Raw genomic sequence first — 21,664 nt, 5'->3', positions numbered from 1 at the left:
TTTGTGCTGAAGGTCCTAAATTTAACATGAATTTATGACTGCATGAAAAAAATGAAAATGTACCTTTACGTTTATAACTGGGTAGTTTGTTTTGTTATTTTTCTTTATTTTCCACAGCACATCATGTCTGAACCTGAAGAAATCACTACTATGTCTGGACAGAAGTTACCACTGAAAATGTCTGTTGATTACATTTCTTTCTCAGCTCACACGGATTACCAGCAAACCAGTGAATTTATTCGTGCTTTGAAACCGCCTCATGTGGTTAGTCTATGAATTTCATTTATTGTATTAAAGGGAAAAAAAGTGCATACCCAGGAAACTGTGCAGCAGGCAGTTCACAAAGCAAGCATCATCACCTACTAATGCGACACCCCCTGAGCAGAGCCTTTCACGTGCGCTCGGATTTGGTCTTTACAACTCCCCTTTGATTTCAGCAAGCTGCCCCGTTTCTCCAGAACTGACTGACTCAGACCTACCAACCCCAATCCTAATGTTTTTCTGTTATTTTCTGCTGCCTCTCCAATAATTTAAGAGCCAGGCTTGGAGTATGACTGCTCATTTGGAATGCCAGCTCCATCTCTTACTTACTATGTAACCCTTGGCAAGTTACTTAACCTCTCTGTACCTCATTTGTAAATAGGAATAATAGCTCATAAGGTTATTGTAAGGATGAAGTGAAAGAACATATCTAAAGCACTTAATATGGTGCCTGGCACATAGTAAATGCTTAATATATATATTTTATATATATATATATATTTTTTTTTCTTTTTTTGAGGCGGAGTCTTGCTCTGTCACCCAGGCTGACTGCAACTCTGCCTCCCGGGTTCAAGCAGCTCTCTGCCTCAGCCTCCCGAGTAACTGGGATTACAGGTGCCCACCACCACACCCGGCTAATTTTTGTATTTTTAGTAGAGATGGGGTTTCACCGTCTTGGCCAGGCTGGTCTTGAACTCCTGACTTCGTGATACACCCGCCTCAGCCTCCCAAAGTGCTGGGATTACAGGCGCGAGCCACTGCACCCGGCCGACTTACTTATATTTTTAAGTATCGTGTAACTTATTAAAAATAAGTTAGATATTTTGATGGAAAGGAGGGGTAAGCTGAAAAAAGTGTGTATTTTTCATTAGAAGAACACTAATGAAGCATGTGTCCATAGAAAATAGATGAAGTGCCCTTTCCAAATGTATTGGAAAGCAGAAGAAATGGCCTTTTGTTAGTATTGTTTGTTTGCTTGTTGTTTTGGGGGTTTTTTGGTTTGTTTGTTTGTTTGGACAAAGTCTTGCTCTGTTGCCTAGGCTGGAGTGCAGTGGTGCCAATCTCGGCTCACTGCAGCTTCTGCCTCCTGGGTTAAAGCAATTCTCCTGCCTCAGCCTTCCGGGTAGCTGGGATTACAGGCACGTGCCACCACGCCCAGCTAATTTTTGTATTTGTAGTAGAGACAGGGTTTCACCATGTTGGCCAGGCTGGTCTCAAACTCCTGACCTCAGGTGATCTGCCCGCCTCGGCCTCCCAAAGTGCTAGGATTACAGGCATGAGCCACTGCACCTGGCCTTGCTTGTTGTTTTTTAAATACGTTTTACTGTGGTAAAATATCTAACATAAAATTTGCAGTTTTAACCATTTTTAAGTGTACAAACCAGTGGCATTAATTATATTCACAGTGTTGTACAACCATCACCACTGTCTATTTTCACAGCTTTTCATCACTCCAAGCAGAAACTCTGTACCGTTACACAGTAACTCCCCATTCCCTTCCCCCAACCCTGGTAATCTTGAATCTACTTTCTGTTTCTATGAATTTGACTATTCTAGGTATTTCATATGAGAGGAATCATAATGCCTATGATGTTTTCAAGGTTCATCATGTTGTGGCATGTATCAGCACTTCATGCCGAAGTCATGGTCCGTTATATGTAGGCCACATGTTGTTTATCCATTCACCTGTGGGTGGACACCCGGGTTGTGTCACTTTACAGCAAATGTGAAGTGGTATCTCGTTGTGGTTTTTATTTTCATTTCTCTAATGACTAATGATGTTGAGCACCTTTTCATGCAGTCTTTTGTTCGTTTTTGAGTTTTTTCTAGCATAATAGGCCTCACAGGTATTTGCCACTGGCCCTTAATGAGCAGATTATTTGGTCAAGAAAAATCACTCTCCTGTCCATAGCATCACGGTGTGTAGGGTTTAGTCACAGAGCAGGCTCCTCCCAGGTGTTTCTCATTGTCTGTGTGCATGAACATTCCCCCAGATTTCCAAGCCAGGGAGGAAAAGCCGAATTGCTCTTTCTGTGTGGTGTCACCACCTCATCCTCAGCCCCATTTCATCCTGTCACTCTCCTGGTTCTACTTCTGCTGACAGTTTAAGTTCCTGGGTTGAACTTCATGCTCATTTTCCTGTGATAACCAGCTCCAGCAAAAGTACAGCTGCAGGATAAAATTGCAATACTAGTAGTGTTGGTGGTAGTAATGAATACTAGCTAACATTGATTATTTACCATGTGCCGGACGCTGTATATGTGTTTTATATGAACTGACTTGCTTAATCTTCATGACCGACAGCTGTTCTGCAGATGAGACAACTGAGATGTGAAATCATTTGGTCAAGTTTACACAGCTAATAAGCAGCAGCACCAGGATTCTGCTCAGGCAGCCAGGCCCAGGCCCTTCCCCACCAAGCAGTAAGCCCCTGCCACGTGCTGGTGCTGGCTATGCCCAGCCACAAGCCATCTACCACATGTGAGAGGCTAAGAACAATCTATCTTGGCCGGGCTGCAGTCCCAGCACTTTGGGAGGCCGAGGCGAGTGGATCACTTGAGGCCAGGAGTTCGAGACCAGCCTGGCCAACATAGTGAAACCCCATCTCTACTAAAAGTATAAAAATTAGGCAGGGCACGGTGGCTCATGCCTGTAATCCCAGCACTTTGGGAGGCCAAGGCGAGCAGATCACGAGGTCAGGAGATGGAGACCATCCTGGCTAACATGGTGAAACCCCGTCTCTACTAAAAATATAAAAAAATTAGCCAGGTGTGGTGGCAGGTGCCTGTAGTCCCAGCTACTCGGGAGGCCGAGGCAGGAGAATGGCATGAACCCGGGAGGCGGAGCTTGCAGTGAGCCAAGATCGCGCCACTGGTCTCCAGCCTGGGCGACAGAGCGAGACTCGGTCTCAAAAAAAAAAAAAAAAAAAAAAAACATAAAAATTAGATAGGCATGGTGGTTCACACCTGTATCCCAGCTACTTGGAGGCTGAGGCATGAGAATCCCTTGAACCCTGGAGGCAGAGGCTGCAGTGAGCCAAGATCATGACACTGCACTCCAGCCTGGGTGGCAGAGTAAGACTGTCTCAAACAAAAAAAAAAGAACAATCTGTCTTGTAAGATAGAAGTTACAAAAGTGAATGGAAAGGGACTGGTAGCTAATGCTGTTGTTGTAAATACCCTCTAAAATATTCCATTTGGGGCTGAGCACAGTGGCTTATGCCTGTAATCGTACCACTCTGCAAGGCTGAGGTGGAAAGACTGCCCAGAAGTTTGAGACCAGCCTAGACAACGTAGTGAGACCTTGTCTCTACAAGAATAAAATAAAACTAGCCAAGCATGGTGGCTCATGCCTGTAGTCCCAGCTACCTGGGTGGCTAAGGTGGGAGGATTGTATAAGCCTGGGAGATTGAGGCCACGGTGAGCCAAGATTATGCCACTGCACTCCAACCTGGGCAACAGAGCAAGACTCTCTTTAAATAAAGAAATATATAAAGTAATAAAATGTTCCATTTGGTTCTGAAATATTTTATTAGGATAGGTACAGTGGCTCACGCCTATAATACTAGCATTTTGGGAGGCCAAGGTGGGCAGATCACTTGAGCCCAGGAGTTCAAGACCACCTTGGGCAATATGCGAGACCCTGTCCCTACAAAAAATACAAATATTAGCTGGGCATGGTGGCGTGCGCCTGTAGTCCCGGCTTCGTGGGAGGCTGAGGCAGGAGGATTGCTTGATCCCTGGAGGTTGAGGCTGCAGTGAGCCATGATCACATCACTGGACTCCAGCCTGGGCAACAGAGTGAGACCCTGTCTCCAAAAATATATCAATATATGAGGTAGGCCAGGCACAGTGGCTCAAGCCTGTAATCCCAGCACTTTGGGAGGCCGAGGTGGGCGTCAAGTGTTCGAGACCAGCCTGACCAACATGGTAAAACCCCGTCTCTACTAAAAATACAAAAAATTAGCCAGGCATAGTGGCGTGTACCTATAGTGCCAGCTACTTGGGAGGCTCAGGCAGGAGAATCGCTTGAACTCAGGAGGTAGAGGCTGCAGTGAGCTGAGATCACACCACTGCTACCCTCCAGCCTGGGCGACAGAGCAAGACTCCATCTCACAAAAAGAAAAAAAAGAGAACCATGGGTGTTTTCTAAGACAGTAGGGTAGCAATAGTTTTGTACAAGAGTCATAGGCATTTAAAACTAGAAGAGACTACAGAAGTCAGCCCTTTACCACTGTGAACATAGAAGCAGTGAAACATGGAAAAGGCGTGTATCTCATTAGTGGCAAAGACTGGAGTAGAAAAGAAGTTCCTTTACTCTTTGTTCAAATAGTACCACATAAGGATCAAACAGAATGAATATGTGTATACAAGTTGAATCGGCTGGAGGTCCTTAAAAGTAGTAAAGTTTCATAACTTCCAAGTATGTCTCTATTTCATATATTTAATTCAACTAAGGACCATGATTAAGCTGAATGATGTTTCCATATATTCTTTTAACATTTATTCTATGTAGATTTTAGTCCATGGAGAACAGAACGAAATGGCCAGATTGAAAGCAGCACTGATTCGAGAATATGAAGATAACGATGAAGTTCACATAGAGGTTCATAATCCTCGGAATACAGAAGCAGTGACCTTAAACTTCAGAGGAGAAAAACTAGCCAAGGTAAAAGGTTATGGTTCCTGTCTGTCCGATCCATGTTTTTTCTTCAGGAAAGATTGTACTTCTTAAGAAAATAGATCTTTAGTCAAAAGAATATGCTTATTTCTGTCTACTTGTTATACTACAGGAATTTTATCCTTATCCTTTTTGGCTTCTTTTGGTTCTGTGCATTCATTTCTTCAGGTGGAAAATGTTCAGCTAGATTAGATTTTTTTTTTTTTTTTTTTTGTGAGATGGAGTCTCGCTCTGTCACCAGGCTGGAGTGCAATGGTGCGATCTCGGCTCACTGCAACCTCCGCCTCCTGGGTTCCAGCGATTCTCCTGCCTCAGCCTTCTGAGTAGCTGGGATTACAGGTGCGCGCCACCACGCCCAGCTAATGTTTGCATCTTTAGTAGAGATGGGGTTTCACCACGTTGGCCAGGATGGTCTTGATCTCTTGACCACGTGATCCACCTACCTCCACCTCCCAAAGTGCTGGGATTACAGGCGTGAGCCACCGTGCCCGGCCTAGATTAGATCTTAATGCAGCTGAATCTCATAGCTCTTTAATCCATATCCCCACTTGCTTTTCCTACCCACATCTGAGGGTAAAGAACTGTTCGTTACTGTTTGTTACTGTAGCCAGTATAGCCTTGTGTCCACCTCTTGTCATTCTCCCTGAGAATCTGAAGATAGGCTCATATCTCTAAACATGTATGTTTGTGTAGATATGATGGAATATATGAAACATTTTCTCTTTAAAAATTAATCGGCCAGACACGGTGATTCCTGCCTATAATCCCAGCACTTTGGGAGGCCAAGGTGTGTGGATCACTTGAGGTCAGGAGTTGGAGACCAACCTGGCCAACATGGTAAAACCCCAGCTCTACCAAAAATAAAAATAAAAATAAAAAAATTAGCTGGGTGTGGTCGCAGGTGCCTGTAATCCCAGCTACTTGGGAGGTTGAGGCGGGAGAATCCCTTGAACCCAGGAGGTGGAGGTTGCAGTGAGCCGAGATCGAACCTGAGAGATGGAGGTTGCGGTGAGCTGCGATCGCGCCAGTGCACTCCAGCCTGAGTGACAGAGTGACACTGTGTCTCAAAACAAACAAACAAACAAAAAAGAAGTAATCAAGGCTGGGCACGGTGGCTCACTACTGTAATCCCAGGACTTTGGGAGGCCAAGACAGGTGAATCGCTTTAGCTCAGGAGTTCAAGACCAGGCTCGGCAACGTGGTGAAACCCAGTCTCTACGAAAAATACAAAAATTAGCTGGGTGCAGTGGCATGCTCCTGTAGTCCCAACTACCTGGGAGGCTGAGGTGGGAGGATGGCTTGAGCTCCAGAGGTTGAGGCTACAGTGAGCCATTGTCCTGTCACGGCACTCCAGCCTGGGTGACAGAGCAAGACCTTGTCTAAAAAAAATAAAGAATTAATCATTTTTGAGAGTGAAATGTAACATTTTCAGAATTTAAAGTTGAAATAGTTAAGGAAAGCCTGAGCTGGCTTTTTAGAGGGATGCTGTCAGAAGTCTGCATCTTTACTTCTGTTGATCACAACTCGTTTAGAAATACTTCTAAGAGAAACTTTTTAAAAATTACATATATAATTTTAAATTTTTAAAAAGGAATTGAAATCATTATGTTGAAGAGATATCTGCAACTCCTATGTTCTGTTTTTTTGTTTTGAGATGGGGGTCACACTCTGTTGCTGAGGCTGGAGTGCAGTGGTGCATTCATGACTTACTGCAGCCTCGACCTCCCTAGGCTCAGCTGATCCTCCCATCTCAGCCTCCCAAGTAGCTAGGACTACAGGCACAAATTTTTTTTTTTTTTTTTTTTTTTTTAGAAGGAGTCTTGCTCTGTCGCCCAGGCTGGAGTGCAATGGCGCCATCTCGGCTCACTGTAACCTCCGCCTCCCAGGTTCATGGAATTCTCCTACCTCAGCCTCCTGATTAGCTGGGATCACAGGTGCCCACCACCACACCCGGCTAATTTTTTTTGTATTTTTAGTAGAGACAGTGTTTCACCACATTGGCCAGGCTGGTCTCGAACTCCTGACCTCAAATGATCTACGTGCCTTGGCCTCCCAAAGTGCTGGGATTACAGGCGTGACCCACCGTGCCCAGTCTGAGGCTCAAACTTTTAATGATTTAGTTGAAGGTTTAAATATCAACATATGGGCCAGGCGCTGTGGCTCACGCCCATAATCCCAGGACTTTGGGAGGCTGAGGCGGACAAATCATCTGAGATCAGGAGTTCGAGACCAGCCTGGCCAACATGGAGAAACCCTGTCTCTACTAAAGATACGAAAATTAGCCAGTCGTGGTTGTGCGCAACTGCAGTCCCAGCCACTCGGGAGGCTGAGGCAGGAGAATCGCTTGAACCTGGGAGGAGGAGGTTGCAGTGAGCCGAGATCATGCCACTGCACTCCAGCCTGAGCAACAGAGCAAGACTCCGTCTTAAAAAAAAAAAAATCGACATGTTGATAAGCAACTTTACGACACACTTTTAATACATAATGAGCCAAACCTGCAGATGCTAATGAATATCCTTTCTTGAAGGTGAATTGGAGGAAAAAAAGAAATTAGCAAAACTTAGGGTATGAGGTTTTTGTTGTAAATGATTGTAGTTACTCCTGAGTCTTACTGTCCACAAAACTTTTCAGGGGCCAATTTCTTGTACCTGTAGAAAAATATACTCAGTTGAGAATCTAGAACTGTATTTCACATACTCTGCTGGTGGTGGATATGTGGGGAGAAAAAAAAAGTTTTGCAGTCAGACAGTTTAGAAGATGAATTGAACTGAGTTCAGGAAAAGTTGGGTTTCTTATCGGAGTGTTCTGTTTCTCACCCATAATTTTAATGATTTAAAATCATTGCCTTTAGTTATTTTTCTCTCTCAAGTACATCACTGTATTAAAATTAGTCTCCTAGGAGCAAAGGTTCTTTTCTGAAAGCTACCTGCAATTAAGGAGAAAATAACCCTAGGAAATCCTATGAAATACAACCCTCTGTGTTTATAATTATGAGAACAAATATAGCACTGCCTGGTTGCTGTTTGCCCTTACTTGCTAAAAGGTAAACAAGTATGGAACACACTACCTTTATTCCTTTGAGCTCATTTATTTGCAGTTGAGAGAAGTTATATTTAAGAATACTGGGTTTCAGCCAGGCGTGGTGGCTCTCGCCTGTAATCCCAGCACCTTGGGAGGCCATAGCAGGCAGATCCCTTAAGCTCAGGAATTGAAGATCAGCATGGGCAACATAGTGAAACTCCATCTCTACAAAAAATGCAAAAATAAGCCAGGCATGGTGGTGCACATGGTGAGCGATGATCGCACCACTGCATTCCAGCCTGGGTGACAGAGCAAGACTCTGTCTCAGAAAAATAAATAAATGAAACTTTTTTTTTTTTTGAGACAGAGTCTCGCTCTGTCTCCAGGCTGGAGTGCAGTGGTGCAATCTCAGCTTACTGCAAGCTCCGCCTCCCAGGTTCACACCATTCTCCTGCCTCAGCCTCCCGAGTAGCTGGGACTACAGGTGCCCGCCACCACGGCCAGCTAGTTTTTTGTATTTTTAGTAGAGACGGGTTTCACTATGTTGGCCAGGACGGTCTCAATCTCGTGACCTCATGATCCGCCTGCCTTGGCCTCCCAAAATGCTGGGATTACAGGCGTGAGCCACCATGCCCGGCCATAAATGAAACTTTTTAAAAATGAATAGTGGGGCTGGGTATCGTGGCTCACGCGTGTAATTCCAACACTTTGGGAGGCCGAGGTGGGCAGATCACCTGAGGTCAGGAGTTCAAGACCAGCCTGGCCAATGTGGTGAAGCCCCATTTCTACTAAAAATAGAAAAATTAGCCGGGCATGGTGGTAAGTGCCTGTAATCCCAGCTACTTGGGAGGCTGAGGTGGGAGAATCGCTTGAACCCGGGAGGCAGAGGTTGCAGTGAGCTGAGATTGTGCCACTGCACTCCAGCCTGGCGACAGTGAGACACTGTCTCAAAAAAAAAAAAAAAGAATAGTGGGTTTCACGTTTGTAGTATTTTTGTTTTTAAATGGTTGTTATTTTATTCTCTTAAAAATGTTTCTCCCTCAATGTATGAGCTCACCCAGAACCTGTTTTTGTTGACCTTTTTATTCAAAGCCGCTGCTGCTGCTTTTAGTGTTAGGTGTACCACAGCCTCCCAGGTTTGTATCAGTGGGCCTCACTCTCTGTTATGAGTTTGCAGCCAGCCTGAGGGAGTGCATGTGTGCGTTTCACAGGGACTTCCCGGCCTTCCCTACTGCAGTGCAGCTAGTGAGAGCTTTCTTAAGCCCCGGCACCTAGTAAGTTACTTGCTTGTTGAACTGATTAGAACTGAACTGTGCCAGATCTGCCACTGTGACTCTTCCCTTTGACATTGGTAGCAATGCAACTGCCCTCATTATAGAGATATCAAACATTTTATGTTTCTCGTGGTTAAATCCATATGTTGTTTTCATAATTCAAAGGTGTTATGGTCTTCATTATGATGAACTGCATTTTATTACCTGAAAAACTGCATTTTACCAGGTTCTATTTTCTTCAAGTATTTTTTTTTTTACAGGTTATGGGATTTTTAGCAGACAAAAAACCAGAACAAGGCCAGCGGGTCTCAGGAATACTTGTTAAAAGAAACTTTAATTATCACATACTTTCTCCTTGCGACCTGTCCAGTAAGTATACTATTAAATGTCAAATCCAACTTCACCTTAGCACTGAAAGAAAATCTATGAAAACTTCTCTTCACCCTGTGGCCTAATGTTATGTAATAGACAAATAATAAAAAAGGAATGGGGCAAGTTAGCTAATTAGCTTTGTGGGGAGAGAAAAACACCTCCCATGAACTACTGAAAGATTGAAATTATTGGTGAAATCATTTCCTTCATCTTTGGAAACATAAGTTCATTTCTGAGTTCACCTTGTTTTCTACCCTCTACAACAGACTGGTGGGCTTTTATTTTCTGAAGTGACTTTGGATTCCCCAGAGAAGCCGTTTGGTTTTTATGACTTTTGCATAAGCATTTCAGTTTTTTATGACCTTTACATCACTTGCAGGGCCTTTGTATTCCTTCACCATTCCAAAAGGAGTAGGAACAAAAACTTGTATAATTTCTTTAAAAGCAAAAAAGTATTAATGTAAAGCCTAATTTTTTCATTACATTGAAACTTTCAACATCCAAATAAGTAACACCAACTATATAACTGATGCCTCTAATGTGTGTGTATAAATTGAAGCTCATTGTAGAGAAAAATGAAAAATTGGGCGGGGTGCAGTAGCTCACGCCTGTAATCCCAGCACTTTGGGAGGTCGAGGTGGGCAGATCACAAGGTCAGGAGTTCGAGACCATCCTGGCCAACATGGTAAAACCCCATCTCTACTAAAAATACAAAAATTAGCTGGGTGTGGTGGCATGTGCCTGTAGTCCCAGCTACTTGGGAGGCTGTGGCAAGAGAGTTGCTTGAATGCGGGAGACAGAGGTTACAGTGAGCCGAGATCATGCCATTGCACTCCAACCCGGGCAACAGTGCGAGACTCTGTCTCAAAAAAGAAAGAAAGAAATAGCAGCAGTGGTGAGGTATTTACCTGTGAGATTGCCCTGCTGTCAGTTTTTATAGCATCATAGGTCACTGTCTGACTTGTGCCTTCATTCTGAGTTAGTGAGCTCTTATACTGTTTTTTTTTTTTTTTTTTTGAAATGGAGTCTCACTCTGTTGCCCAGGCTGGAGTGCAGTGGCGTGCCGTCTCTGCTCACTGCAAGCTCCACCTCCCGGGTTCATGCCATTCTCCTGCTTCAGCCTCCCAAGTAGCTGGGACTACAGGCGCCTGCCACCATGCCTGGCTAATTTTTTGTATTTTTAGTAGAGACGGGGTTTCACCGTGTTAGCCAGGATGGTCTCGATCTCCTGACCTCGTGATCCACCTGCCTAGGCCTCCCAAAGTGCTGGGATTACAGGCGTGAGCCACTGCGCCGGGCCCGAGCTCTTACTCTTATGCCACATAGTCCCAGCCCTTGAAATCTGTCTAATGAGGGAAGCAGTCTTGGGAAGAGCTAATCCCAGTATTGCTCAGTGGCATATAGAAGCTCATGATAAGTATGTGAAGAGAAACTGTGCACCTCAGGAGCTGGAAAAAGCTTTGTAAATTAGGCAGCCCTTGTGCCAGGTGGTGAAAGATTGTTGGGAGTTACCAAGGAAAGAAGGCAGATGACAGCTGGCATACCAGCTCTGTGGCATCCAAGAACCTGGTATGTTTGGGGACATGAGGTGCTTTTTTTTTTTTTTTTCTGAGATGGAGTCTTGCTCTGTTGCCCAGGCTAGAGTGCAGTGGCACGATCTCGGCTCACTTCTGCCTCTGCCTCCTGGGTTCAAGCAATTCTCTGCCTCAGCCTCCCGAGTAGCTAGGACTACAGGCATGCGCCACCACGCCTAGCTAATTTTTGTATTTGTAGTAGAGACGGTGTTTCACAATCTTGGCCAGGCTGGTCTTGAACTCCTGATCTCATGATCCACCTGCCTCGGCCTCCCAAAGTGCTGGGATTACAGGCATGAGCCACCGCGCCTGGCCATAAGGTGCTTTCTTACAGCTGGAGCAGAAGTTAACTGAAGGGGAGAGGTAGGGACATAGGGAGATCAGTGGGTAAATGTAAGGTGGTACCAAATTAAGGAGCATCTTGTTAGCTTTCTGAAAAACATGTTCACATTTACTTTGCTTTTATTTCTTTTTTCTTTGCTCCTGGTATGTGTTTTGTAGGACTAGTATTTCTTCAAGTCTATTCTAATTTTCTCTTCAGATTATACTGACTTGGCCATGAGCACTGTGAAGCAGACCCAAGCCATTCCATATACTGGTCCCTTTAATTTGCTCTATTACCAGCTGCAGAAATTGACAGGTGTGTGTGTGTATTGAAATTAATTTCACTGTTTTCTGTCTTTTAGTAAGATAATTTTCTATCTAGAAAAGAATGTTACTTAATTTTGATAATTGTCTCAGAATTGTGTAAGTTTTATTAATATATATGATCATGTTATTATTGCCTTTATGTGAAATTTTAGAAAATACACTCATATTCTTGCCTGACGGTCCTGGGAAAAAAATAAAAACTTAAAAAAAAATTTAAAAACAAAATATACTCAAATTTTTTTTTAATTCCATAATACTTATCTTTGACCCACTTAAAATTTAGTAGTCTTTGTTCCTTATGTTTGAAATCTATTTTACTTGACCATACCTAAAATTTTATCTGTTTCTTTTCTTTGATCAGTGAAAATAATTTTTCTGGTTCTATTGATACCAGTCTATACAGCAGGTTTTATAAGAGTTCATGACCACTGGCCAAAGGCCAGTGAGAAAATAAACCTAGTCTGCTTTCATTATTAGACCATTTGAGTTCAAGATTTTGTATATTAACATCATGAGGGGCTGTGACTAAATTAAAAGGTGTAGACTTTCTGATAGAGCAAGAATACTTCATATTACAAAATACATTCTCCATCAGTAACACTCTTCATGACTTATGAAGTACCACCATAAAATAAGCCAGTAGAAAGAATCTTTTTTTTAAACCTTGGAACCTTGCACTAGGATAATCTGTCATAACATAGAAGGTTAATAAAATATGTCTGAACTGTCCTTGATTAAGAGGATGCTAGAAAGACCAGAAAAGTCTCTTCAACAATAGAATTCCGCTGTGGAATGTTGAAGCTTACAAAGACAGAAGGTAGATGAAACTAGTTGGCAACAATTGACAAATTTTATGTTATATGTTAAGATGCTAGTAGAAGGCTAAATCTCTTGTATACAAAAGATAGATGTTTGAGCATCACTTAAGTTTGCTACTGATAAAATGTTTGATGTCCAGGGTAAATGCTATCTAGTTGAATGTTTGCAATACATGTTCAGACCTTTCCGTTGCTGTACTTTGCTGTTTAAAAATTGACTATACAAATGAGTTACTAACTTTTTAATTGTGTAGCTGCTTTATTTTAGCTGTCTCTATAAACAAATGAATGGTCTCTGGAAGATTATCAGAAAAGTATATACATCTTATAGTACGTCTTTCTTTCAGGTGATGTGGAAGAATTAGAAATTCAAGAAAAACCTGCTCTGAAAGTGTTCAAAAATATTACTGTAATACAAGAACCAGGCATGGTGGTATTAGAAGTAAGAAAAGATCATTTACCTAAACAATGAGGGGAGAAAAGTTTTAAAAAGAGTTCATGAACAATTGTAGAGAAAATTAGTTTCTTCCCAATTAGAAAAAGAATATTGTTGGAAAGTATATGTGTGTGTGTGTGTGTGTGTGTGTGTGTGTGTTTTAAGGATCAGCATTAAGTATAATTAAGTAGCTGAGCATTTTCTATGTAGTCACAAAAAAACCTAATAATAAATTAAGGGTTCTTATTTAGTATGTGTGATAAATATAGTCCTTTCCTATAAGTCTTACCTGATTTTGTGGTACTCCAGGATGTCTTTAGTTATATCAGAAGGTTTTACAATTCTTAAGGTAAAAATTTAATTCTGTTAATTTAAAACAAACTTAGGTACCACTCGTTAAAAGAGCAGAATTTTGAAGATTCAAATAAACAACAATAAAGTGACCCAAATCTGGAAAGGATAGAAATTATTAAATTAAGTGATATGGTTCCTATTAGAATTTTAAACTCCACCTTGTGGAGTTTGGAAGACAGATACCAAAGGAATTGCATGGTTGATTTTGATAGATTGGCACCTATTAAGTTTAAAGAAGGACTTTCAAAATGAGTCCTATCATTGAATAGTCCAGGGAGGTACCTTGTCTACTGCTATGCCCCAAGGTAGAATTGTATATAAATTGCCAAGGTAGATGGTGAACTATTTCATTCATACATTCTAATTTTTTTTTTCTTTTTTTGAGACAGAATCTTACTCTGTCACCCAGGCTGGAGTGCAGTGGTGTGATCTCAGCTCACTGCAACCTCCACCTCCTAGGTTCAAACGATTCTTCTGCCTCAGCCTCCTGACTATCTGGGACTGTACAGGTGCATGCCACCATGCCCAGCTAATTTTTGTATTTTTAGTTAGAGATGGGGTTTCACCACATTGGCCAGGATGGTGAACTCCTGACCTCAGGTGATCCACCCGCCTCACATACATTCTATTTTTAAAACAAAAAAGATTTGTCAGCTTTGGTCCCAATACAATTCTGTGATTTAAGTCTAAATTTGATTCATAAGGCTAAAAGCAACTAAAGAAAGTGTCAGGCCAGGCCCAGTGGCTCACAGCTGTAATCCCAGCACTTTGGGAGGCCAAGGCAGGCGAATCACCTGAGATCAGGAGTTCGAGACCACCCTAGCCAACATGGTGAAAACCCGTCTCTACTAAAAATACAAAAATTAGCCAGACGTGGTGGCAGGCACCTAAAGTCCCAACTACTTGGGAGGCTGAGGCAGGAGAATCACTTGCATCTGGGAAACAGAGGTTGCAGTGAGCCAGGATCACGCCACTGCACTCCAACCTGGGTGACAGAGCGAGACGCTGTCTCAAAAGAAAAAAAAGAAAGAAAGTGTGAAAAGGAGTAGTTATCTATAAACATGAAGTTACATAGAACAATATATAAAATGTTAATATCAGAAAAAGGGGGAAGTTATTGGAGACATTAATTTAGCTCATTCTACCAAATACTATTAGAGGCTGTGTATGATGGCTCACACCTGTAATCCTAGCACCTTGGGAGGCCAAGGTGGGCAGATCACTTGAACCCAGGAGTTCAAGACCAGCCTGGGTAATACAGCAAGACCCTGCCTCTATAATTCATTCATTCATTCATTTATACATACATAGTAGATAATATATTTTTGTTCCTAGGGTAAACATGTCAGAGATTGTTTACCCTAGGAACAAAAGCCAGGGGATCTGAGGCTTAGTGTGAGAAGCAAAAGTAAATATTTAAAAATATTACCCTCTTGGCCAGGCGCGGTGGCTCATGCCTGTAATCCCAGCACTTTGGGAGGCCGAGGTGGGCGGATCACCTGAGGTCGGGAGTTAGAGACCAGGCTGACCAACATGGAGAAACCCTGTCTCTACTAAAAATATAAAATTAGCCAGGCGTGGTGGCGCATACCTGTAATCCCAGCTACTTGGGAGGCTGAGGCAGCAGAATTACTTGAACCTGGGAGGCAGAGGTTGCAGTGAGCCAAGATCACGCCATTGCACTCCAGCATGGGCAACGGGAGCAAAATTCCATCTCAAAAAAAAAAAAATTACCCTCTTTGCATTCTGTCTGTAGTCATATACTATACTAAATATAAGCATTAGGAATTTGAGTTCAGTGCCAGCACGAGTAATTATCCTGTGTAAGTTACTTTTAAGTCAGTTTTCTCTTTTATAAAATGAAATTAATCATGCTGTTATGAAAATTAAATGATAATGCCTATAAAACACTGTGTCAAAAGGAGGTGCTCAGTACCATTTACTTTTGTTTACAGAAAATTAGAGGAGTATAGTATTATTAATTTCAGTAAACAATGAGTCAGTTAATTTCATTGAAAATGCTAGAAGCAGTAGTTCCATATGTACAGTCCATGGTTTGGTGGGTTGTAGTTGTAGCCTTTGTGGTTGGTCACTATAGGTAGGTCACTTCCTAATTCTGCCTTTTGCTTTCCAGTGGCTGGCAAACCCTTCTAATGATATGTATGCAGATACAGTAACAACTGTGATATTGGAAGTTCAGTCAAATCCCAAAATAAGAAAAGGTAAGAGTTCGTTCATTTTTATCCTTTTTTTTGGAGACGGATACTAGCTCTGTCATCCAGGCTGGAGTGCAGTGGCACGATCTCGGCTCACTGCATCCTCCGCTTCCCAGGTTCAAGCAATTCTCCTGCCTCAGCCTCCCAAGGTGTTGGGATTATAGATGTCTGCCACCACACCCAGCTAATTTTTGTATTTTTAGTAGAGATGGGGTTTCACTGTGTTGGTCAGGCTGGTCTTGAACTCCTGACCTCGTGATCCGCCCGCCTCAGCCTTCCAAAGTGCTGGGATTACAAGTGTAAGCCACTGCACCCAGCCACTCATTTTTATCCTTTCTTTCATTTTTCTTATGTTTCTGTGAACTAAAAAGCAGTACATAGACTCCTAACAAACTTGATCATTTCTATGTAATCTTTAAGATACAAAATACACACAGCAATGCATGTTGTTAGTATTTTGCTTATTTTTGTCCTGGCTCTTCACTCATACTGCAAAAACCTGGCTGCAGTTAAGACTAAGATAAAATCCTTTTAGAAACAGTCCTCTTAAAAATAATTGAGTCAGGCCGGGCGCGCAGATCACAAGGTCAGGAGACCGAGACCATCCTGGCTAACACGGTGAAACCTCGTCTCTACTAAAAATACAAACAATTAGCTGGGCGTGGTGGCGGGCACCTGTAGTCCCAGCTACTCGGGAGGCTGAGGCAGGAGAATGGCGTGAACCCAGGAGGCAGAATTTGCAGTGAGCCGAGATCATGCCACTGCACTCCAGCCTGGGCGACAGAGCAAGACTCTGTCTCAAAAATAAACAAATAAAAAGTAATAAAAATAATTGAGTCAGAAATTTCAAAATATTGATGAATTGAGCCAGTAGATTAGGAAGATATGCTACTATCTTCATGTTTAATAAAATTTGTTGAATAGAATTGAATCTCCCTATGGGACAATTTTCAACCAGAGAAAACAGTGAAGATATTTTTGTGTTACTTCTTTGATTCTATTTTATACTTAAGTCAGCATAATATATGTCTTTTTTTTTCTTTCTTTCTTTCTTTTTTTTTTTTTTTTTTTTTTTTGAGACAAAGTCTTGCTTTGTTGCCCAGGCTGCTCTCAAATGCCTGGGGCTCAAATGATCCTCTCATGTCAGCCTCCTGAGTGGCTGAGACTACAGGCATAAGCCACTGTACCCAGCTCTTTACATGTTTTGAGCTGTGAGTCTCCGGCATATGGAGTAGTCCTGTGTGCTGTGCTGGGGGAAGTGACCATACGGGAAGTATTCTGGGAAGCCTCGGCCTTTACCCTTCACACACCATTAGATCCTGGGCTCTCAGAGAATATTATTGTTCCTTGAAAATATATAGTTAGTTAGTTCTTTGATTTCATGAGAAAAATGTTTAGCAGACTACTTTGTAATTCATTTCTTATGCTGTATCTATAATACAAACAAATAAATACTTAGACAATCTAAATCTGTTATTCATTTGAGTCACTGGTAAGCATTTGAATTTGCTTTCAGTAATTGTAAAAATGATCATTTGGACATCATTTGATAACTTGTTTTAGTTGAATTAACTCATGGGAAATGGCTCCTCCCATGTGCATGTAACACAGGAGACAGCTGTGCATATATATAAGCCACAACGCATTTATATAAGCCACAGCAGAATGCCGCGAGACTCTTACATGATGCTCAGTGTCACAGTCTTAATCCTGGGGTACAAACATATTGACAGAAAAAATGCAATTGTCAATTTTCTCTTACAGTTGGGCACGGTGGCTCACACTTGTAATCCTAGCACTTTGAGAGACTGAGGTGGGTGGATCCCTTAAGGTCAGGAGTCTGAGACCAGCCTGGCCAACATGGTGAAACCCCGTCTTTTCTAAAAATGCAAAAAAAATTAGCCAGGGGTGCTGGCAGGTGCCTGTAATCCCAGCCAGCTATTCAGGAGGCTGAGGGGTGAAAATTGCTTGAAACTCGGGGGCAGAGGTTGCAGTGAACAGAGATCACACCACTGCACTTCAGCCTGGGTGACAGAGCAATACTCCATCTCAAAAAAAAAAAAAATTGTTTTTGTCTTATCTTAGGTGGTAAAAATAAAGGTGTGCAGGGTGGGAAGGAGGATCTTTTTTTTTTTTTTTTTTCTATTTATCTAGAGATGGAGCCTCTGCTCTGTCGCCCAGGCTGGAGTACAGTGGCACCATCTCGGCTCACTGCAACCTCTGCCTCCCGGGTTCAGGCGATTCTCCTGCCTCAGCCTCCTGAGTAGCTGGGATTAGAGGCGTGTGCCACCATGCCCGGCTAATTTTTGTATTTTTAGTAGGGACGGAGTTTCTCCATGTTGGTCAGGCTGGTCTCAAACTCCTGACCTCGTGATCCACCTGCCTTGACCTCCCAAGGTGCTGGGATTACAGGCTTGAGCCACCGTGCCGGGCCTAGGAGGATCTTTTAAAAGATCATGAGTAAGTAGTGGTGCAGAAGTTAGGAACGGTGACGTAGGGAAGAGGGTTAGGTGCGGAGAGCAGAATCACGCCCGAGGCTTTGGGCCACGCAGCTTTCAGCTGTAAGGCCCCCATCCTTCTAAGAGCACAGCTGGCCTTCACTTCCTATCTTAGTCTGTTCAGTTCAAATCAAATGCCACCAAGGCTGCTTTCTCTTCACTATATTCTGATAGTCCTTTTATAAAACGAAGTCTTTTTTGTAATATAGTCAACTAATTAGAAATTGATATACTTTTCTGAAAAATGAAGTTTCTATGCAAAAATGGCACTTTTTTAGGCCGGTTAGGATGTTGTGTGACTACAAGGTCTTTGGTGATGTTCAGTGTCTGAGCTCTGCCAGCCTGTTTTCCATGTGGCAGAGGAGGGATCACAGAGATGTTGTGAGGATGTCATCGGCTGTTCTGATGAGGGCTCTGCCTAGTGGTGATGCTGAGAAACAAGAGGTGCTGTGGTATGACCGATAATCTCCACATAGCTCATGTGTGTTTTATACGGGAAGGAATACATGACCTATCATAGGTTGGTTTGCCTTTATCTTGATTATTTCTCTTAATGCTCCGGTCCAAAATGAAATGTACCTTTACTCTGATCTGCAGTAATTGAATTTAAATTAATTATCACTATATTATTAGTGATCCCTCTTATGCTAATAATAAAAACATTCCTTCCTTTGGTTAGCCTGTGGCCATTTCAGCAGAGGTTCATTGCAGGCAGGTTAGAACTGGGCTGTTTCCGTGTGTTCCGTGTATTTAGCATTTGTTCAGCTGGCTGGGTGCCTTGTGTTTCTTAGTTCTTCCCCATTTTGTAGTTTATGGAGAATGAGGTTTTATATTCCTCTGGGATGATGAAGTGTTTGCATATTTTCATTAACATTCATTTGACAGATGTTTACTGAGCACCTGCTCCCCAGCAGGCATGCCTCGAAGTGCTTAGGAAACATCAGTGAACAAAGCAAACAGATCTGCCCCCTCCAAGGATCTGACATTCTGGCATGTCCCAGGGCTTCCTGATAGGGTTTGGAGTTGGGCAGATCCCATAGGGTCTTGTTGGCCATTGTAAGGACCTCAGACTTTCAGTGTGAGTAAAATGAGGCTATGCTGCAGAGCTTTGAGCAGGGCTGAGACAGGATCTGACGGAGTTTTTAAAGGACTGCCGTGGTGCTTGCTGAAAGTACTGTTAGGAGGGCAAGCAAGAAAGCAGAGGCTCCAGCTGGGAGCTTCTTCAGTCATCCAGGTGGCAGACAGTGGCTCAGATTAGGGTGGAAGTCATGGGGATATCGCAAAGTGCTGGATTCTGGGGGTGTTCTAATAAAGCCAGCAGTATTTCCTGTTGGATTAGTTGTAAGTGGTGACAGAAAGAGAACAGACAGGATGAACTTTAAGATAATGATCCAGGGTATGTATGTGATATGTCAGCATGGAGAGTTGTCACTTGTGGGGCTAAGTGACAGGTTTTAATAAGTAGCACTTGCTCCTTTCAAAGGTGACAAGTATTGCAAGAACTGGTACATGTGACACTTATGCTGCTCGTGAGGAAGTTGATTCTGTATATTTATTATTTATCGAACTGACTTCTTCCTATCCAAACTTGGGATTTTCACATTTAGAGCAGAGTCAGCGACTGTGGCCCACAAGCCACACCTAGCCCGCCTGCTTTGGTAAGTATGGTGTTACCGAAACAGCCGTGCGCACTGGTTCATCTCCTCTGATGCCTCTTTCCTGCTACAGCAGCAGAATTGAGTCATTGCAACAGCGACCCTGTGGTTTACAAAGCCTAGAATGCCATCTGGCCATTTACAGAAAAAGTTGCCCTCTTCTCAAGGCACCTCTGTGAAACAATCCGATTCTTCCTTGATGGCATTTTTCTCCCTTTTCATTTCTTAGCCTCCTGACACTTCAGTCCAGATTCTGGAAACACAACTTGTATTTGTATCTGTGGTGTATGTGTGTGTGTGTGTGTGTCTAACCAACCACAATTTATGTGTCCCCATTCTTAACCAAAGGGGAAATCTTATATATTTTCAAAATACATTATTTTGTTTTTATATTCCATAACATTCTTCAATTTTACATGGCACCTGTTTTCAGCATGTGTGTGTCCTGTTTTGACACACAGACCTAAGGACAGGTATACCTGTCTGATTGTATAGTTCTGTGTTTAATATGATCTCGTGTCTGATGAGTTTGTCTAAATATTAATGCAGGAATTTGCAAATATATATATACATATATATACACACGTAAACTTTGGAAAGTTTCTTTTGATAGTTTCATAGCCTAGATATTTATTTTTTAATATATTTTGTGAGATTGTTTTTACATGTCAATTAAGTGCTTATTTTAGTAATTAATAAAACTAATGATTATAATTAAAGTATAAAATTCTGTTATATAGCTTTCTTGGCTAGCACCTGGTTAGTTTTTTGTTTTTGTGTTTTTTTTATATTTTTATTTTTATTTTACTTTATTTTTTGAGACAGGGTCTCACTGTGTTGCAGACTTTAGTACAGTGGTGCAATCTCAGCTCACTGCAGCGTCGACCTCCTGGGGTCAAGTGGTCCTCCCACCTCAGCCCCCACAAGTAGCTGGGACTATAGACGCACATCACCACGCCTGGCTAATTTTTCTATTTTTATAGAGACAGGGTTTCACCATGTGGCCTAGGCTAGTCTCAAATGCCTGAGCTCAAGAGATCTGCCCACCTTGGCCTCCCAGAGTGCTAGGATTCCAGGTGTGAGCCACTGCACCTGGGCTTACTATTTTTTTTAATGGAGATGGGGTCTCGCTATGTTGCCAAGGCTGGTCTCCAACTCCTGGGCTCAAGCAGTCTTCCCTTCTCAGCCTCCCAAAGTGCTGGGATTACAGGCGAGTAGTTAGTTGTATATACAATTGAAATTCACGAATTAAAAAGAATTAGATGAAGTATGGTTTGAATTCTAGAATAGTTTAGGAGAAATGACAATTTGAGTCTTTTCCATAGAGTAGATTGAAATAGGTATGTGGGAGTGCAGAAGTGAGTTAATAAAGCTACACTTACATGATACAGTATTTTAAAAAGTCATAGTGTTACATGAGAAAGTAATTACTTGGGCTGAGAAATTGAAAGTGCATTGAAGAAATCATGATTTTTGAAGTCTCTTTGAAATGACAGAGTCTTAGCCAGGCATGGTAGCACACACCTACAGGACTAGCTACTTGAGAGGCTGAGATGAGAGGATCACTTGAGGCCAGGAGTTCAAGGTTACAGTGAGCTATGATTGCACCACCGCACTCCAGCCTGGGCAACAGAGCAAGACATTCTTTCTAAGGAAAAAAAGAAGAAAGAAATTACAGTCTTATATTATATTTTCCTGTTTATAGGTGAGGCCATAAGATTATTTCTGGTATTTTCCCCCATATCATACACACACACACACACACACACACACACACGTTTATATATAAAAAATATATAAAAGAGGAAATTGGTTATGTATATTTATTATTTATCAAACTGACTTCTTCCCATC

The 21,664-nt window shown here is 42.3% G+C and overlaps 1 protein-coding gene across 3 annotated transcripts in view; it reads left to right on the top strand.

The window, feature by feature from the left end:
* Positions 1–21,664, top strand: part of CPSF3 (cleavage and polyadenylation specific factor 3) — a 48,115-nt gene that overhangs the window by 19,286 nt on the left and 7,165 nt on the right. For all 3 annotated transcript variants that reach the window (XM_004028810.5, XM_019021433.4, XM_019021435.2), the window contains 6 exons: positions 118–264; positions 4,777–4,929; positions 9,497–9,605; positions 11,724–11,822; positions 12,999–13,093; positions 15,576–15,663. In XM_004028810.5, the coding sequence (XP_004028859.1) occupies positions 118–264; positions 4,777–4,929; positions 9,497–9,605; positions 11,724–11,822; positions 12,999–13,093; positions 15,576–15,663 (691 nt within the window). The remainder of the gene's footprint in view (positions 1–117; positions 265–4,776; positions 4,930–9,496; positions 9,606–11,723; positions 11,823–12,998; positions 13,094–15,575; positions 15,664–21,664) is intronic.

This window comes from Gorilla gorilla, chromosome 12, assembly GCF_029281585.2.
Source record: "Gorilla gorilla gorilla isolate KB3781 chromosome 12, NHGRI_mGorGor1-v2.1_pri, whole genome shotgun sequence".
Lineage (NCBI taxonomy): Eukaryota > Metazoa > Chordata > Mammalia > Primates > Hominidae > Gorilla > Gorilla gorilla.
Note: the sequence above shows the minus strand (reverse complement) of the source record. Positions and strands in the feature narration are given on the sequence as shown.